This window comes from Cetorhinus maximus, chromosome 17 (genome assembly GCF_964194155.1).
Source record: "Cetorhinus maximus chromosome 17, sCetMax3.hap1.1, whole genome shotgun sequence".
Taxonomy (NCBI): Eukaryota; Metazoa; Chordata; class Chondrichthyes; order Lamniformes; family Cetorhinidae; genus Cetorhinus; species Cetorhinus maximus.
The window spans coordinates 24,554,701-24,572,603 of NC_135895.1; the positions used below are offsets into that span (position 1 = coordinate 24,554,701).

Genomic DNA, 17,903 nt, shown 5'->3' on the forward strand with positions numbered 1-17,903 from the left:
TGAGTGAACGCCAAGGGGAGTGGGGGGGGGGGGGGGGGGGGAGGAGGTGACGTAATGGGGGAGGGGGGGAGGGTTTGCAGCGTAGGGGCGGGGTTTCAGGGAGGGGGTGGGGTCTCAGCGAAGCGGAGCGGTCAGGGGAGGAGGCGGGGTCTCTCGGATAGGGGGGAATGGGAGGGGTCTCGGGGTGGAGGCGGGGTCGTTGAATGGAAAGGGGAGTGGGCGAAGTCTCAGGGAGGGGAGCGGGAGGGGAGGAGACGGGGTCTCGTGGTGGGGGTCTCCATTCGGGGGGGACTCCGGAGGAGGGAGGGGTTTTGGAGAGGGGTGAGGTGTCTCGGGGACGGGGCGGGGTCAAGGGGGGCGTCACGGAAGGGGGCGGGGTCTCGCGAGAGGGGGGCGGGGTCTCGCGAGAGGGGAGAGGTGGGGTCTGCGGCTGGTTTCCGACCAGCTGTCCGTGACCTTGAGGTGGGCGGCGGCCAGTCACTCACTCGCTGATGTGCCGCGGCGAGAGGGGAGTGTCCGTAGAGAAGGGAGCCACAGGAAGGTGAGGAGTTTGAAGCAGCCCCGGCCACCGGCCTCTTGCAGCTGGGCTTTGGACAGAGGCCGGGAGCTGTGCCCCTTTAGGCCGAGTGAAGCAGGGCCGGACGCTGTTGACGGTTGGTGTGGGGTGGGGGGGTGTCAGGCTGTACAGAGCGGCTGGAGTGATGATGATTGGGCATTGTTACCTACGACGCTTGCATCAGTGAACAGCTATTTCTGAATAAATCCCCTCCAGTCATGGCCTACACCGATGTTGTTGTTTAACTGTTCTCTTAACTTGTGTCTGGACACCTTGTGGGAGGAATTTAAGGTCGTGGCTGCTGTCCTGGGTGGGGGGGAGAGGGTGGTGGTTCTTGCAGTTCAGAGTTGCTGTTTGCTTATCACTTTTGTTTTCTTTCTTGTCCGTCCACCTCTGTTTTCTTTCTCTTGCCGGTGTTTATAAAATGACAATGCAGCTGGTGGTGGAGAAAACTGCATTGTCCCATTTGTGTGGACTTTTAGGGGATTAAACCTTCCGTACTTTCTGCAGGGTAGAGTCGTGCACATGAAAACACTTGAACGATGGAGCAACCTAAGCAAGTTCGGATCCTGCAGCTGAATGAATGGGACAAGCTCGAAAGGACGCTTTTTCGGCTCAAACAAGGTCGGTGTTTTACTTAAAGCTGCACTGTTTTTGCGCTCGCATCTGTTGCAAACTCATAGTTCAAACGAGGAAGTGCCAGGTGAAAGAACAGCTTTTAACACGACCTTGTGCTGTAAGAAGGGCCGTTTCAAAGTTTTGTTGGATTTACTTTTTGATTGTACTGTAATTTTGACTTTTACCTATGAAAGCTTTTGAACATGTGTGTGAGCTGATGCGTACTTTATTTTGGCAAATTTTAGAAGTGACGCAATTGATAGTTTGCCTCAGTCTAATTTGGGAGCAGTATCTATGACCAGTAATAAAACTGCTGTCACATAACTTCATGTGATGAATAGTGCACTTACCCCTCGAATGCTGTTGAATATTTTATTTTAACATGGTGTCATAAAAAGCTGTTTTATTTTATTGTCCTGTGGTTAGAAGTTGCAGTAACTCCTTTCCGCAATATCCGTTTTGTTGAAATTGAGATATATTTTGAACCTAATTCTGCCTGAAGATTTTGAAATTGCGGAACAACTCTTGCAGCTACTGTCTACGTGATTTTTAAACCCCAAGTTTGGCTTCACTCAATGGCCGCTTATCGCCTTGTCTCCTATTCTTATCAACATTGGAACAAAAACAAGAATTGCTGGAAAAACTCAGCAGGTTTGACAGCATCTGTGGAGATAAAGAGTTAACGTTTTAAACTAGATGACTCTTTTTCGGAACATCTAGACGCGAAACGTTAACTTTTTCTCTCCACAGGTGCTGTCAGACCTGAGTTTTTCCAGCAATTTTTGTTTTTGATTCAGATTTCCAGCATCCGCAGTATGTTGCTTTTATCTTATCAACATTGGTGCTATCTTGCACTATGGGGCATGCTTTTCACTTAAGTTTTTTTGATGCAGTAGATTACTGTTGTGCTGCATGTGATTTCTTCAGCTTGAATCTTGGACACACTTTGGGTGGTCGTGCAATTGCGATATTTGCTGTAAAATGTTTGTATGTCAATCACAATTATTTTTATTATAATTACCATTTTATTAGGTATTTAATACAGTGGATATGTTTGAAACGTGTATCCTAAAGCTATGATATAAATTGTAGGGCCATTTAAAAATTGTTCTGCATTAGCAATTTTTTATTCTTTCAATGGATGGGCATTTGTTACCCAACCCTAAGTGCCCTTGAGAAGGTGGTGGTGAGCTGTCTTGGACAGCTGCAGTCTATCTGGCATCTGTAGCAGTTTGAATGGCTTGCTAGGCCAATTCAGAGGATAGTTAAAAGTAAACTACATTGGTGTGGGAGGTGGTGTCAATATAGGCCAGACCAGGGAAGGATGGCAGATTTCCTTTTCTAAAGGGCATTAGCGAACCAAATGGGATTTTCAGACACTCAATAGATTCGAGACCCCATTACTGAATCTAGCTTTCAGTTCCAGATTTATTAATTTGGAATTTTAAATTTGAACCCATGTGCCCAGAGCATTAGCCTGAGTTTTTGGTTTACTATTCCATTGACATTACCGCTTATACCACCGTCTTCCTCTGTGGCTTTTATATTTCTTTTGGGGAGATCAGAAAAGCATTATTGAGCTCAGAAGTTTATTGTTAAAATATGCTTACGTTATTATGGAAATTAAACACCTCCAATGTTCAGAATTTTTTCAGAAAATATTAGTGGATTCCTGCAGCATTCCACGTAAGCAAACAATGAAGCTAGAATATGTGTGGGAAAGCAGGCCTGGAGCTGGTGGGTGAGAGTAGTCTGTAGGTTGTAGTGTGTGGAAGCTGGCATGGATCTGGAGCAGAGTTGCATGTGTTTCTCTGCCAGAGTTGGGTGTGGGAGGATTTTGGTTCAGCTGGATCCATATTTCATGAAGCTGAGCTGTGGGTCAGAGTTGAGGGGCTCTGGATCTGGTTGTCTCCCTCCCCGGTGGATATTTGAGAGAAGATTGAGATTGAGGCAAGCTACAAGTCTGATAGGATTAGGCAAAGGGTCTAGTGTACGATGTATGGCAGTGGTGAAGTTGGGTTCTTGTCTCCAAACTCTCAACATCAACCCATCTTCATCTCCCCTTTTCAACAGCATAAAATCCTTCATGTTTCTAACTCTCTTCCCGAAGAAGAGCCATATTGTTCTTGCAATGTTAATTCTGTTTCTGTCTCCACAGATGCCGCCAGACCTGCTGAGGTTTTCCAACACTTACTGTTTTTATCCCATTTCCTAGTATTTGAGCTGGCGACAGTGGGTACACCAGCCCATTTATATCCACAGCATTTATATGGTTTGTCCAGTTCAGTTTCTGGTCAATGGTTATTACCTTGACCAGAAACTGAACTGGACAAGCCATGTAAATACTGTGGCTACAAGAGCAGGTCAGAGGCTAGGAACCCTGCAGCAAGTATCTCACCTCCTGACTCCCCAAAGTCTGTCCACCATCTACAAGGCACAAGTCAGGAGTGTGATGGAATAGCCTCTGCTGCCCGGACGAGTGCAGCTCCAACAACACTCGAAGCTTGACACTATCCAAGACAAAGCATCCTGCTTGATTAGCACTCCCTCCACCACCGACGCACAGTAGCAGTAGTGTGTACCATCTACAAGATGGATGCAGGAACTCATCAAGGCTCCTTAGACATTACCTTCCAAACCCACAACTACTACCATCTAGAAGGACAAGGACAGCAGATACATGGGAACACCACCACCTGGAAGTTCCCTTCCAAGCCACTCACCATCCTGACCTAGCCAGCGATACCCACATCCTGTGAATGAATGAAAAAAAAAATTTGTAGATGGGATGTATGCGAATATGCAAATTGGGGAAATGTATTCCTGATGTGTCCTGCAAGTAAATCCTTGGAATGCTGGACACAGAAACTGTTAAGTCCAGGCATCCAGCACTATTCTGGTGGTAGATTTTTTTTCCCTCAGAATCTGAGTGTGCAAGTATTCGAATAGTGTGGTTTTTCAGAGGCCAATGTGGAGGCCTCATAATTTATGTATTTTTAAAAATTAATTTTGATAGTTAGGACATAGGCTGCCTGGTTTTGCACCTGTGCCAGTCCTCAAAGACCTGCAGTTAAACCTTGCTCAGATTTTGATAGGATCCACTGCCGGAGGCTGAGAACTTTGTATCTGTATATTAATGACCCTGAGGCTGGCAAATTGACTGGATATGGAGCAGAGGTCATGCCATCCATCTGTTTAGCTGCCTCTACTGCTTCCTCTTGCCCACCAAGCCAAATCTTCCCCACTGTGCCCCTGAGCCCAAGTCTATCTCTAACTTCTCTTGTATTTCCTGCTCCATGCTGCCTTTGTGTTTATCTTGTCCATTGCAATCTGTCTCTTGCCCGTTTGACCCCCATTCCCATTGTACTACCAGCCACCAGCTTCTCTCTCCACAGATGCTGTCAGATTTGAGATTTTCCAGCATTTTCTGTTTTTATTTCAGCTTTCCAGCATCTGCAGTATTTTGCTTTTTTCATCAGCTTCTCTTCCTGGTGGCAGTGTTAACTAACATTATGAATTGCACCTTTATTCAGGTATTGTCCTCCATTTGAAAAGGGCCATCGTCAGCCCTGCCAAAAAATGCCCTCTTGACCTCTGCCCTTGCAAACCATTCCTATTTCCAACTCCCCTTTCCTCTCAGGTCCTTGAGAATGCTGTCTACCTACACATCGATGTCTATCTCTCTTGCATCTCTTTCATTGAATGTCTCCAATCCACCCCAGCCACTGTCCTAAAACTGCCTTAACCAAAGTCATGAGCAACATTCTGTATGATTGGACAATACACTATGTCACATTCATCAATTTCTGTGTCAGCACTGCCACCCTCCTCCGACATCTGTCCTCTATCCGGCTAGTGGGCCTACCCTTGGTTATTTCCACTTTTACTGATCTGATTGTAGCCACAGCATCGCCAGCAATGGCTTCTCTTTTTCGTTCCCATATCTGAAGTACCTCCCCATTCTTGACCCCCTCCAATTCCTCATCTACATGTTGCTTTTTGGCACCACAATCAACAGACATAGGGTCAACTTTTGTGTGAACATTGGCACCAGCTCTACTCATTTCCTCCACTGCTTTTATGTTGTCAGACTTCATTTTCAGCAGATTCTTGAATGAATCACAATTTTATAGAGTTAGGCACTGGGAAGACTGAAAAGATTGTTTAGTTAGCAACATATCTGCCCCCCCCCCCCCCCCCCCCACCAAACCCCCACCCTCAAACACTTTGTTCACTCTGAGGCTGAGCCAGACTGTTTCTTGGTGCCATCTTTGACCTCAATTTGAGTTATTAACCTCCTACCCTCTGCATCACTTCCACCTTGGAAGCATCACTTGCTTCCACTCTGCCTTCCTAGCTGGCCCCTCAGTCTCTATCCTTTCTCTATAAACTCCCACTCATTCAAAACTCTGCTGCCTGTATAATATCCTCTTATCCATCTCACCTGTACTTGCTAACCTATATTGTCTCCAATGCCTCAAATTTTAAATTATCATAGAATCTTTACAGTGCAGAAGGAGGCTATTTGGTCCATAGAGTCTGCACTGCTCGCTGAAAGACCAGTCTACCTAATCACACTCCCCTGCCTTATCCCCGTAACCTTGTACATTATTTTCGGGTAGCAATCCAATTCCTTTCTGAATATCTCAATCGAACCTGCCTCCACCACCCTTTCTGGAAGTTTGTTCCAGACTCCAACCACACTGAGTGAAAAAAACTTTTCCTCACATCACTTCTACTCCTTTTGTCCATTATTTTGAATCTGTGCCCTCTGGTTCTTTATGTACTCTTGAGAGGGAACAGTTTCTCATTATGTACTCTGTCCATACCCCTCAGGATCTTGAATACCTCTAACAAGTGTCCCCTCAGCCTTTTTCCCAAGGGAACCAGACCCAACCCCTCCAATCTATCCTCATAGCTACAGTTGTTTATCCCTGGAATCATTCTTGTGAATCTCCTCTCTACAATCTCCAATGCCATGGCACCCAGAACTGGGTGCAGTACTCCGGATGAGGCCTAACTAGTGTCTGATAAAAGTTTAACATGACCTCCTTGCTCTTGTACTCAATATCCCTATTAATAAAACCTAGGATACTATATGCTTTATTAACTGCTCTCTCAACATGGCCTGCCACCTTCAATGATTTATGTACATATACGCCAGGGTCCCTGTGTTCCTGCACCTCATTTAGCGTTTCTGCCTTTATTTTATACCATCTCTCCACATTCTTCCTGCCAAAATGAACCACGTCACACTTCTCTGCATTGAACTTCATCTGCCATTTGTCTGTCCAATCCACCAATATATGTGTGTCCTTTTGAAGTTCAAGACTATCCTCATTGCAGTTGACACTGCTTCCAATCTTCGTATCATTTGCAAATTTTGAAATCATGCCCTGCACACCACAGTTTAAGTCATTAGTATATATCAAGAAGTGCAAGAGTCCCAACACTGACTCCTGAGGAACTCCATCAAAGACCATCCTCCAACCTGAAAAACAACCATTTATCACTACTGTTTCCTGTCACTCAGCCAATTTCTTATCCAAGTGCCTACTTTCCCTTTTATTCCATGAGCTAGAATTTTGCTCAAGTCTGTTGTGTGGCACTGTATCAAATGCCTTTTGAAAATCCATATACACCACATCAACAGCATTGCCTTTATCAATCTTCTCTGTTACCACCTCAAAAAAAACTCCCAAGTTAGTTAAACATGATTTTCTCTTAATGAATCCATGCTGGCTTCCCTTAATTATCCTGCACTTGTCTAAGTGATTATTGATTTTATCCCGTACTTTAGTTTCCAGAAGTTTCCCTACTACTGAAGTCAAACTGACTAGTCTGTAGTTGTCGGCTTTATCCTTGTACCTTTTTTGAACAAGGGTGTAACATTTGCAATTCTCCAGTCCTCTGGCACCACCCCTATGTCTGAGGAAGACTGGAAGATTATCACCAGTGCCTCTGTAATTTTCACTCACCTCCCTCAGTATCTTTAGATGCATCTCATCCAGCCCTGGTACCTTATCAATTTTAAGTAAAGGTAGCCTTTCTAACACCACCTCCTTCTCAATTGTAAATTCCTTGTGTACTAGTTACTTCCTCTCTCACCTCTGCCTTGGTAGCACCCTCTTCCTTTGTAAAGACAGATGCAAAGTACTCATTTGATACCGCTACTTCTCCTGCCTCCACATGCAAGTCTCCTTGTTTTTTTTATCCTTAATCAGCCCTATCCTTTCTTTTACCAGCCTTTTATTATTTATATGCTTATAGAAGACCTTGGGATTCCCATTTATGTTAGCTGCCAGTCTCTTTTCATGCATTCTCCTTGCTTTTCTTCTTAGTTTCTTCACTTCCTCTCTGGTCCTTCTATATTCAGCCTGATTCTCCATTGTATTTTCTACCTGACACCTGTCATACATTTACTTCTTCCTTTTCATCTTCACCTCTATTGTTCTTGTCATCCAGGGTGTTCTAGATTTATTTGTCCTACTTTTCCCCTTCAAGGGAATATCTCTTTGAAGGTAACCCATTGTTCAGTGACTGTCTTTTCCACCAGTATTTGATTCCAATTCACTTGACTCAGATGCATTCTCATCCCATCGAAGTTAGCTTTCCTCCAATTAATTATCCCTGCTCTGGATTGCTCCTTGTCCGTCCCCTAAATGCTTTCCCACTATTGTTTGATCCACTTGGGCCAACTCATACCCCAGAACCAGGTCCAGCAGTGCCTGCCCTCTTGTTGGACCTGAAACATACTGCTGCAGAAAATTATCTTGAACACGCTCCAGGAACCTTCACCCTTCTTGTCCTTTTGCACTGTTCCTATCCCGGCCTATATTTGGATAATTGAAGCTCCACCCCCCCCCCCCCCCCCCATTATAATTACTTGATAATTCTTACACCTCTCTGTAATTTCTTTGTAAATTTGTTTCTCTACATCCCTTCTGCTAGTTGATGATCTGTATACCACACCGATCAATGTTATTGCATCTTTTTCATTTCTTACCTCTAACCAGGGAGATTCCACCCTTGACCCCCTCTGGAACACCCTCTCTCTCCAGTACTGTAATGTCACCTTTAATAATACTGCCACTCCCCCTCCCTTTGCTTCCTTTCCTGTCATAAGAACTAGGAGCAGGAGTAGACAATTCATCCCCTCGAGCATGCCCTGCCATTCAATACGATCATGGCTGATCTTATTTTGGCCTCAACTTCAATTTCCTGCCCTCTCCCCATAACCTTTCAACCCATTACTAATTAAAAATCTCTCTACCTCCTCAAGTTTATTCAGCATCCTGGCATCCACTGCACTCTTGAGGTAGTGAATTCCACAGATTCACGACCCTTTGAGAAAAGTAATTCCTCCTCATCTCTGATTTAAATCTACCACCCCTTAGCTTTAAACTATGGCCTGTCGTTCTAGAATGCCCCACAAGGGGAAACATCCGCTCCACATCCACTCTGTCTATCCCCTTTAGCATCTTGTATACCTCAATTAGATGATCTCTCATCCTTCTAAACTCTAGCGAGTATAGGGCTAAACCGCTCAAATTCTCCTCATAAGGCAAGCCCCGCATCTCTGGAATCAATCTAGTTAACCTCCTCTGAACCGCCTCCAACGCAACTACATCCTTCCTCAAGTAAGGGGACTAAAATTGTGCACAGTACTCCAGGTGCGGTCTCACCAATGCCTTGTACAGTTGCAACAACACTTCCCTATTTTTATACTCTATTCCTTTAGCAATAAATGTCAAAATTCCATTTGCTTTCCTTATTACCTGCTGTACCTGCATACTAGCTTTCAGCGATTCATGCACGAGGACACCCAGATCCCTCTGCACTGAAGCATTCTGAAGTTTCTCTCCATTTAAATGATAAGTTGCCTTTTTATTCTTCTAACCAAAATGGATAACCTCTCACTTATCCATGTTAAACTCCATCTGCCAAATTTTGGCCCATTCACCTAACCTAGCCATATCCATTTGTAAATTTCTTATTTCAGTCTCTCCTAAACACCTTGTACCCAGGAATATTTAACGTCCAGTCCTGCCCTCCTTTGAACCAGGTCTCTGTTATAGCAATATCATAGTTCCATTTGTCAACCTGAGCCTGTAGTTCACCAATCTTATTAGCTACACTCCATGCATTCACATACATGCACATTAATCTTGATTTAGGCTTTTTAACTTTTCCCCCTTGCTCTGACCCCATCTAATGACTTACTATACCCTACTCTAGTTCTATCAAACTCTCCAAGTATTGTATTTACCTTGAAATTACTCTCTGATTTATCCTCCTTACCAGTTAACACTTCCCTTCTTCCCACTGCCAGTTTTTCTCCTCTCCTCTCTGAATTTCCCCTCAGGTTCCCATCCCCCTGCCAATCTAGTTTAAAGCCTCCCCAACAGCACTAGCAAACGTCCCTGCGAGGACATTAGTTCCGGTCCTGTTAAGGTGTAAACCGTCCTCCTTGTACAGGTCCCATCCACCCCGGAACCGGTCCCAGTGCCTCAGAAATCTACAGCCCTCCCTCTCATTTCTCCAGTCACGTATTGAACTGCTCAATCTTCCTATTCTTAAATTCACTGGCACGTGGCACTGGGAATAATCCTGAGATTACTGCTCTTGAGGTCCTGCTTTTCAATTCCTAACTCCCTAAAACCTGCTTTTAGGACCCTGTCCATTTTCCTGCCTATGTCATTGACCCCAATGTGGACCATGATCTCTGGCTGCTTACCCTCCCCCCAAAAAATGCCCTGCAGCCACTCTGTGACACCCTCGACCCTGGCACCAGGGAGGCAACATACCATCCTGGAGTCACATCTATGGCTGCAGAAAAGCCTGTCTGCTCCTCTAACTATGGAGTCCCCTACCAGTATAGCTCTTCCATTCTTCCTCTTCCTCTCCTGTGCATCTTGCTCACCAGTATCCAAAATGGAAAAGTGGTTAGAAAGTGAGAGAGCCTCAGGAAATTCCTGCACTAGATGCATGTTTCTGTGATACTCTGGCGGCCACCCATTCCCTCTCTGCCTGTGTACTTCTTAGCTGTGGTGTGACCACCTCTCTAACCATGCTATCCACGTAATCCTCAGCCTTGTGGATGCACCACAATGACTCCAGCTGCCACTCGAGTTCCGCAACCTGGAGCTCAAGTTCCTACAGCTGATGACGCTTCCTGCAGATGTAGTCATCGAGGGCACATTCCACATGGCCAAGCTGCACTGACATGCCTTAAAAGTAGTTACTCACCTGTCACTCACCAGTCGTTTCCTCCTCTCCCTCTCGTGCCTCTTTATGAAGTCTTGCTCCTCTCTCACTCTTTTATCTCCTGGGTTCCCCTCTAGTTCCCTATGACGCCACACTTGATTTTCTCCAAATCTGGTCAGTCCACTGAGACCCAGCACCGCAGCTAGCTCCTTTTGTGCTCCCGGCTCCTCAGCGCTCCTTTTGTGCTCCCACCTCCTCTCGCGCTCTTTTATGTGTTTCATTTTATTGTTTTTCTTAATTTATTTATAATTGACAAACCCTACTGCTCGGGATAAACCTACTACTATTTATAAACCTTACTGATGCTAACAAAACCTTTACAGTTACAAATAAATGACCAATTTGAAAGACAAACAAGCAAATCACCACTCACCATCCAATCCCTGTGATGTCACATCTTGATTTGATTTTTGTTTTAAATGTGGAAACTGGTTGGAGGTCAGCCCCCGCTGTTCTCGCTGACTCCTGCCCTTATTTTTAAATCCCTTCATGGTGTTACCCCTTGCTATTTATGTAACCCCTGTTAGGAAATAGAGAGTTTAAATAAGTTATGTGTTAAGAATAAGTTATATCTTTAAGTTTAATTTGTATTTCTGTATTTGTGAATTAAAAGGATGAAACCTGATTTTTATTTTCACTTTAAAAGATGTCTGCATTTTAATGAGATTTTATGAAGGGGAGTTAAAAGAAACAAGGTTTTTTTAAAAAAAACTGTGCTGCTGCTTAGCAACTGGGGTCCCACAAAGACAGAGAAAAACAGAAAAAGTTGTTTCAGTTCAGTTGAAGCTAGGATTCAAGAGGCTTGACACAGGAGAGTGTGGTGTGCCTGACCACAGGTCGCCTATTGGTTTACAGGACTGTGAACATTAGAGTATAAAATAGCTTTTGTAACTTGTTATCCTTAAGAACCTGTATCTATCCGTAAAGGTATAGTTGCGGGTGAAGGAGTATTGTAATATAGTTCGTCTTTTGGTTGCTTAACAAGTGTTTTATTCTTTTATTAAAAGTTCATCAGCTGACCCCTGTGACTCTGTTCAGTAGCCACTCTCCAAACGTCTAAACCAAAAAATAAAAGTTAGGATCTATCAAGCTGTGTTCCACCCTGGGACCTGACTTGTCCAGTGAAAACACCAGCTGAGATCATAACACCTCCACCTGCAACACCAGAATTCTCAGTTCCTCTGGCTCCAACTCTTTCACCTCACTGTTATGCCCTGGAATTCTCCATAAACATTTCTGGTTCTCCTCCTTTAAAATGTTCTTCATGATGCACCTCTTTAAACAAGCTTTTGATCACCCTTCCTCCTTTGACTTGGAAACCATTTTATGATTACATCTCTGCAAAGAGATGGGTGATTTCTCTCCATTTCATATAAATGTTAGTTGCTGTAGATATATTCAGTATTTCTTCATTTGGGAGTAAAAAAAAGTGACTGAGGGGCAATCTAATTGTTGAAGGTTCAAGATTAGTGGTGAATTATGGCCTCCAGCAAAGCATGCTTCTCTAGAAAATATTGAAGTTGTACATCAAAAATGATGCATGGATGATTAATCTTCAGCATTTTTTCACTTTAGATTTTTTTTCATTCATGGGATGTGGGTGTTGCTGGCTAGGTAGAATTTATTGCCCTTGAGAAGGTGGTGGTGAGTTGCTGCCTTGAATCACAGCAGCCTATGTGGTGTGGGTACATCCACAGTGCTGTTAGGGAGGGAGTTCCAGGATTTTGACTCAGTGACAGTGAAGAAACTGATAATTGATGGTGTTTTAATGTTTAAAAAAAGTGACATTTGTGTTTTCAGTGTACTCAAATCAGACCAAAATGTGCTTTAAGTCATTCTCTGGCATTCAACCCAGCTCCAGTTCCCTTCCAGACAGTTAAGATATACTGTAAGTCTATCTTAACGCCTGAAACCTTTCACAGAGACATGGCCTGCACTCTCCCAGTTTATCCTCATACTCTGCGTGTCCACAACACTGCTGTGTTCAAACTCATTCTCTTCTCCTCCAATCCAGTTTGATTTTAAAATTTTTTTCAATCTTCCATTCGACCCAGCATTTTCTTTTTCTCTTGCCTCTTTCAGTCCACATCAACATATTTCTTCATCCCTTCCCCTATTTCTTGCTGGTATTTCTTTTCCCTGCATCATCAGTTAATGAGTTAGTTTTGCCCAGTGGTGCCAAATAATAAGTTTTTAAATGTGCCTGAGTCGGAAGGTGGTAGGTTTAAGTTCCACTGCAGAGATTTAAGAGCGAGTTTTATATTTTTGAAGGCACTGTCTTTCAAATGAGACCTTAAACTGAGGTCCCATTTTCCACCCAAAGGTCTCATGGCAGTTTTCCAAGAGCAACAAAGGAGTTCTCCACTTGTCCCCTGAGCAATATTTATCCTGTAAGTAACATCATTAAAACAGATTATTGGTCTGTTTATTTCTTTTATGGGACCTTACTGTGCACATGGTGACTTTTGCTACATTGAACAGTGATTACACTTCAAAAGCATTTGCTTGCCTGTGAAGTGTTTTGGTGTACCTGAAGTAATGAAATCTTTCACTCTTTCTTTCACTCTTCATTTTCCCCCATCCTAGAGTGCTATTCCCAAGCTTCTGTTTTCCTCCCTCATGCACTGCTCCCAGATTCTGACCCCTTTCCTTAATTGTTATTCATTTCCCCCTTTATAATGATGGATATTGAATCAAATTAAATAATTTAATTTTCTTAAACTAGATCGCATGCAGGCATGCAAACACAGAAAGGTAATATAGACATCTAATATGTTAATTCCACTAATTTTTGCCTGTCATTATGAGTAATAAAAGTGTCTGCTTGACCTGGTGCTCTTGACTCACAGAAGACTGAAGCCCTATTCTAAAACTCGAGCATCTTATCTGCTTGATGCTCTACTGTAGTTCTACATTTTGGTAAATGTCTTCCACTGGTAAGATCTTAAACTGTGATGCTTCCATCTGTTTTGTTCACATGGGTGGTCAAGATCCTAAAACACTATTTGAGAAACAGGGAATTTTCCTGAGGTCCTGACCAACAAAAAAAAACTTTTTTCTTCATGTCATTGTTGTTTATGGGGTCTGGCTGTGCAAAAAGTGGTTGAACAGTTTAATGTGTGTGAGCTTTTTTAAAGAGTTGATGAGAAACCTGTTATGGCACTATGTAAGTCTGGGCCTTCATTTCTCTCCCAGTGAGGATTCTTTATTACCTTCAATAAAACAAAGTTCCCATTTGCCCAGTTGATGGTTGACAGTTAAAATTTAATTACTGGTGCTTTTACTTTGAAGCTTTCTGAATATTTATTAATGATAATTGGTGCAATTTACATTTCACGTGTAAGAAGATGATGTTACAGATCACTTGCAACCAAAATAAAATTGGTTACATTTATTTTTCTGTTTTTGTCCTCAGGATATGAATTGCAGTTTCGCCTTGGTCCATCTTTACAAGGAAAGGATGTCCATGTGCAGACCAACTATCCAGTTGATACAGATAGTTTTGACCGTCATCACTTTCAGTTACTGCATTGGCAGAATACACTAGTAGGAGATGACTCTGATAGATACTGTGCAATTGATCTGCAGATACCTGGATCATTTCAATTTTATTTTAGCTATGGGTGAGCTTAAATGAATATTAATTTTTCTAATCTTGAGATATAAAGTTCTTCATTGAAATGTTTTCACGATCCACTTTTGCCACCACCTCCGCCCTGCCCAATTTTCTCTCATAAGGATGCTGAATCATTCCGGTGATATGATTCAAAAGCCATAAGCCAGTTAATTTCTGGAATCCTCTCCATTTATCATGAATTGACCGCAGACGAATTAGCTAGAAACCATCACAGACAAGCCTGATCAGTCTTTACTTGACATCCATAAGCACATACATTCCGCCAGGAGGCAAAGGAGCAAGAACGTTATCTGGTTTTCTTTTCTTTTCCATTCCTTAGCCAAGGGCTGTTGGGGTTAATGATAACATCCTTACCACAACACTGTTGGAATTCAGCTATCTCTGCATATTAAACCTGGGATCTTTTTGGCCTTTGAGGCTCTGTTCTACACTAGGTAGCAAATTTGCCAACATTAGCAGCAAAATCCATTTTTGGTATTAGGCAGAGTCCAATTTTCACTTGGACTCCTTTTACCAACAGCTCCAGCTTTCCCGCCCCCTGCCTCCCCAGGTGTTTTTCCAAACACGTGGATGCAAAGTTCTTACTGCTTTTATCAAAATGACAATATCCAACAAGAGAGAATCTAACCACCTTCCATTCATCGCTGAATCCCCTACTATCAACATCCTCAGGGCTACCATTGACCAGAAACTGAATTGGTCCAGTTATATAAATACTGTGGTTACAAGAGCAGGTCAGAAGCTGAGAATTCTGCAGAGAGTAACTTGCTTCCTGATGACTCAAAGTGTGCTCACCATCAACAAGGCACAAGTCAGGAGTGTGATGGAATACTCTCCACTTGGCTGGGTAAGTGCAGTTCCAACAACACTCAAGCTCGACACCATCCAGGATAAAGCAACTTGCTTGACTGGCACCCCTCCACTAAAATAAACATTCACTCCCTCCACCACTAACGCAGAGTGACAACAGTGTTTACCATCTACAGGATGCACTACAGCAACTCACCAAAGGTCCTTTAATAGCACCTTCCAAACCCACAACCTCTACCACCTAGAAAGACAGGGGCAGCTAATGCAAGTGGTAGTATTTCCATACAACTTCCTCTCCAAGTCTCTCACCATCCTGGCTTGGAACTATATTGGTGTTCCTTCACCCTTGCGGGATCAAAATCCTGGAACTCCCTCCTTCACAGCACTGTGGGTGTACCTGAACCAGGTGGACTTCAGTGGTTCGAGAAGGCAGCTCACCACCATCTTCTTGAGGGCAATTAGGAATCGACAACAAATGCTGGCCTAGCCAGTGATGCCCAAATTCTGTGAATGAAAGAAAGGAAGCAACCTTAGCTCTTTGCTTTCAAAGTAATTATAAATTTACACCTGAGGCAATGTAACCTCTTGAAATTACTGGGTATTAAATATTTGGTAATGATGAAGTTAACAGCATTAAATCAGTTTGTCACATCTGTTATTTTTAAGTTCCTATTTCTCTTCTCAACATTAACCTATACCACTTTTGGGCAGGATATCTTCACAACTGCAAATCTTAATCTTTGATTCCTCCTTGCCTTTTTAGTTGACTCATTCCCAGAGAGGCTAGGCTTTGCTAATCATTTGTAATTAGTATTAACTTTTGGTTTCTTGTTTGAAAGTTAATTTCAATGAAATTAATGCTAGATTGTCTTTCTGTAAATGTTCTCCTCTTTGGGGACGAATAATATTACATTTGATTCTTTCATGATTTTTCAATTGAGAGAATCTAAATCAAGTTGATTCCGAGCTGAAAGGCCATTTCACTGACTGATCTGTAAACTCGCTTTCTGCCATTGCATGACTGTTACTAGCTCTACATGAGAAGCCTTATGCAATGGAGGCAGCTTTCTGTAGTCTTTTAGAATAAGGAAATCCCATTCAGAGCTGCAGAACATGACATTGAAAGAGAATAAAGACATTTTTAATATAATGGAAATCATCATGAAGTAGCTTTAAGTGCATGGCCTTAGGACAGTTTATCGAAAAACTGCATTGTAGTGAAATGTTGATGTATCCATATGCTTCAATGCCAATGCATTTTTCATAAGCAGCATTATATTTCAAATGTGTGTTATACAGGGTGAATGTGAATTTGGCAGAGGTGGGGTGATGGAATGGGAGTGTGAATGGGAAGGTGCATACTTATTTGATTTGAATAAAACATAAGCATTGTAATTCCAACAACAATTGAGGGAAACATAGAATGACTGCATTTCTTGTGTTTTTTTTTTAAAGACATAATCAAAAGATTAGTACGGGCTTTATAGTCGTAGATCCTATTCTACGTGTTGGACATGACAATCGAGTTCTGCCACTGGATTGCATTTGTGCACAGACGTACTTATCCAAATGTTTGGGACAATTTGATGAATGGGAGGACCGGCTGAACGTTGCCAAGCAGTCAGGTGAGGATCAATGAATGTACAAATTCTAAGTCTAAGTCTATTGTGAAAAATATGTTTAATGTCAAGCTGTTTATCATAACTTTTCTTCACCTGTATAGATAACCAGGTGACAGAACATAATGTGCATTGCAATATTAACGGCCAACTCAAAACTCAAAGCCATACTTAACCTTAATTCTGTTTCCATATGTGCAAATGCTTCTCTAAACAGTTTTTGTAACTATTGGATGGGATACAGGGGAAGAAACCTTGCCTTCCAACAAGAGATCCTTCCTATTTTCCTGTGTGTGTCTTCTTGCCCCTCTGTATCTCACTCTCCCTTTCCACAGACTGTGTTCATCAAATACCTTTCTCCATTATTAAGCACTCTGAGATGCCTTCCTGCACAAACTGTGGGTTACAAGCTGCTGTGTAGTTATGGTCAGTGCTCTGCTGAATTTTCCTCTCATTTCTTCTAAGCTGCAAATACACCATTCAATTTGTTCACACTTTTCTTTGAACCCACACTCTATTAAATTGAGACATCCGTTTCATTCATATGGAATTCCTTGCCTTCCAGTTTTTCCTGCCTTCTAGGCTTTCAAAACCACTTCCTTGATTTTACTCATGGCTTCCTCTTTGATGGTATCTTGTAATATTGATCCTTGACCTTCACCAAAGTTTTTCAATAATGACATGCTAATTCAAAGAAGTTTAAAGTTGGGTAGAAATGAAATAGAGTTCCAGTGCTACATCAATGGTAATGTATAATCTGTACAGTGTTACTACTTTTTTGTGCTTAAAATAATACTGTATTCACTCAATTTTTGTCAGATAGTTGTGAAAAGATCAGATGTAATTTTAAACACCTGAGGTGGTAGCAACATGTGAAATTGTGGATTTGTGGAGGAACAGCACCTTGAAATAGTAGAAATGTTGTATTCCAGTCTTTCAAATTTGAATTAAAGAAAAATGTTGTCATGGTATTACTAGGAGAGATACAGAATTCTGGTTCTTCCAATAAAAACCTTTGTGCTCTGGAATTGTTCACACAAAGATGTTATTGTTGTACTATGCAAGCTTTTTAGTAGAATGAGATCATTATCTCTGCTCATTAGCCAATAATTGCTTGATATTTGACTGAGATCCAGAAGATGTGCTGAGGATAGTGCTAATGTGCTATAATTGTGTGTAGAAATCCTAATTACTCAAAACCTGACAACTCAAAGTCCATAAAGGGAAAAATCATTACATGATCTATGGAATTGCTGTTAATGGTTCAAAGAGCAGAAGACCTTGTTCAATGGTGTTGCATTTATCATTTAAAATACATCTTGTTCTGAGAATGAAAAATTTGGATTGGAGGCCTGTTCCTCAGCTGGTAGATAGGGCCCTCAACCAGCCTCTGGAT

At 42.4% G+C, this 17,903-nt stretch overlaps 1 protein-coding gene across 2 annotated transcripts in view; it reads left to right on the forward strand.

The window, feature by feature from the left end:
• The first annotated feature begins 400 nt into the window (after window positions 1–400).
• The window catches only part of agla (amylo-alpha-1, 6-glucosidase, 4-alpha-glucanotransferase a), a 98,081-nt gene continuing 80,578 nt past the window's right edge, over window positions 401–17,903 (forward strand). The window contains exons 1-4 of one of the 2 annotated variants that reach the window (XM_078560844.1): window positions 401–541; window positions 1,067–1,180; window positions 13,857–14,064; window positions 16,344–16,513. In XM_078560844.1, coding sequence (XP_078416970.1) covers window positions 1,099–1,180; window positions 13,857–14,064; window positions 16,344–16,513 — 460 coding nt within the window. In that variant the 5' untranslated portion in view covers window positions 401–541; window positions 1,067–1,098. Of the gene's footprint in view, window positions 542–720; window positions 740–1,066; window positions 1,181–13,856; window positions 14,065–16,343; window positions 16,514–17,903 lie in introns of those variants that run through there. The other variant, XM_078560845.1, reaches the window with a different exon arrangement.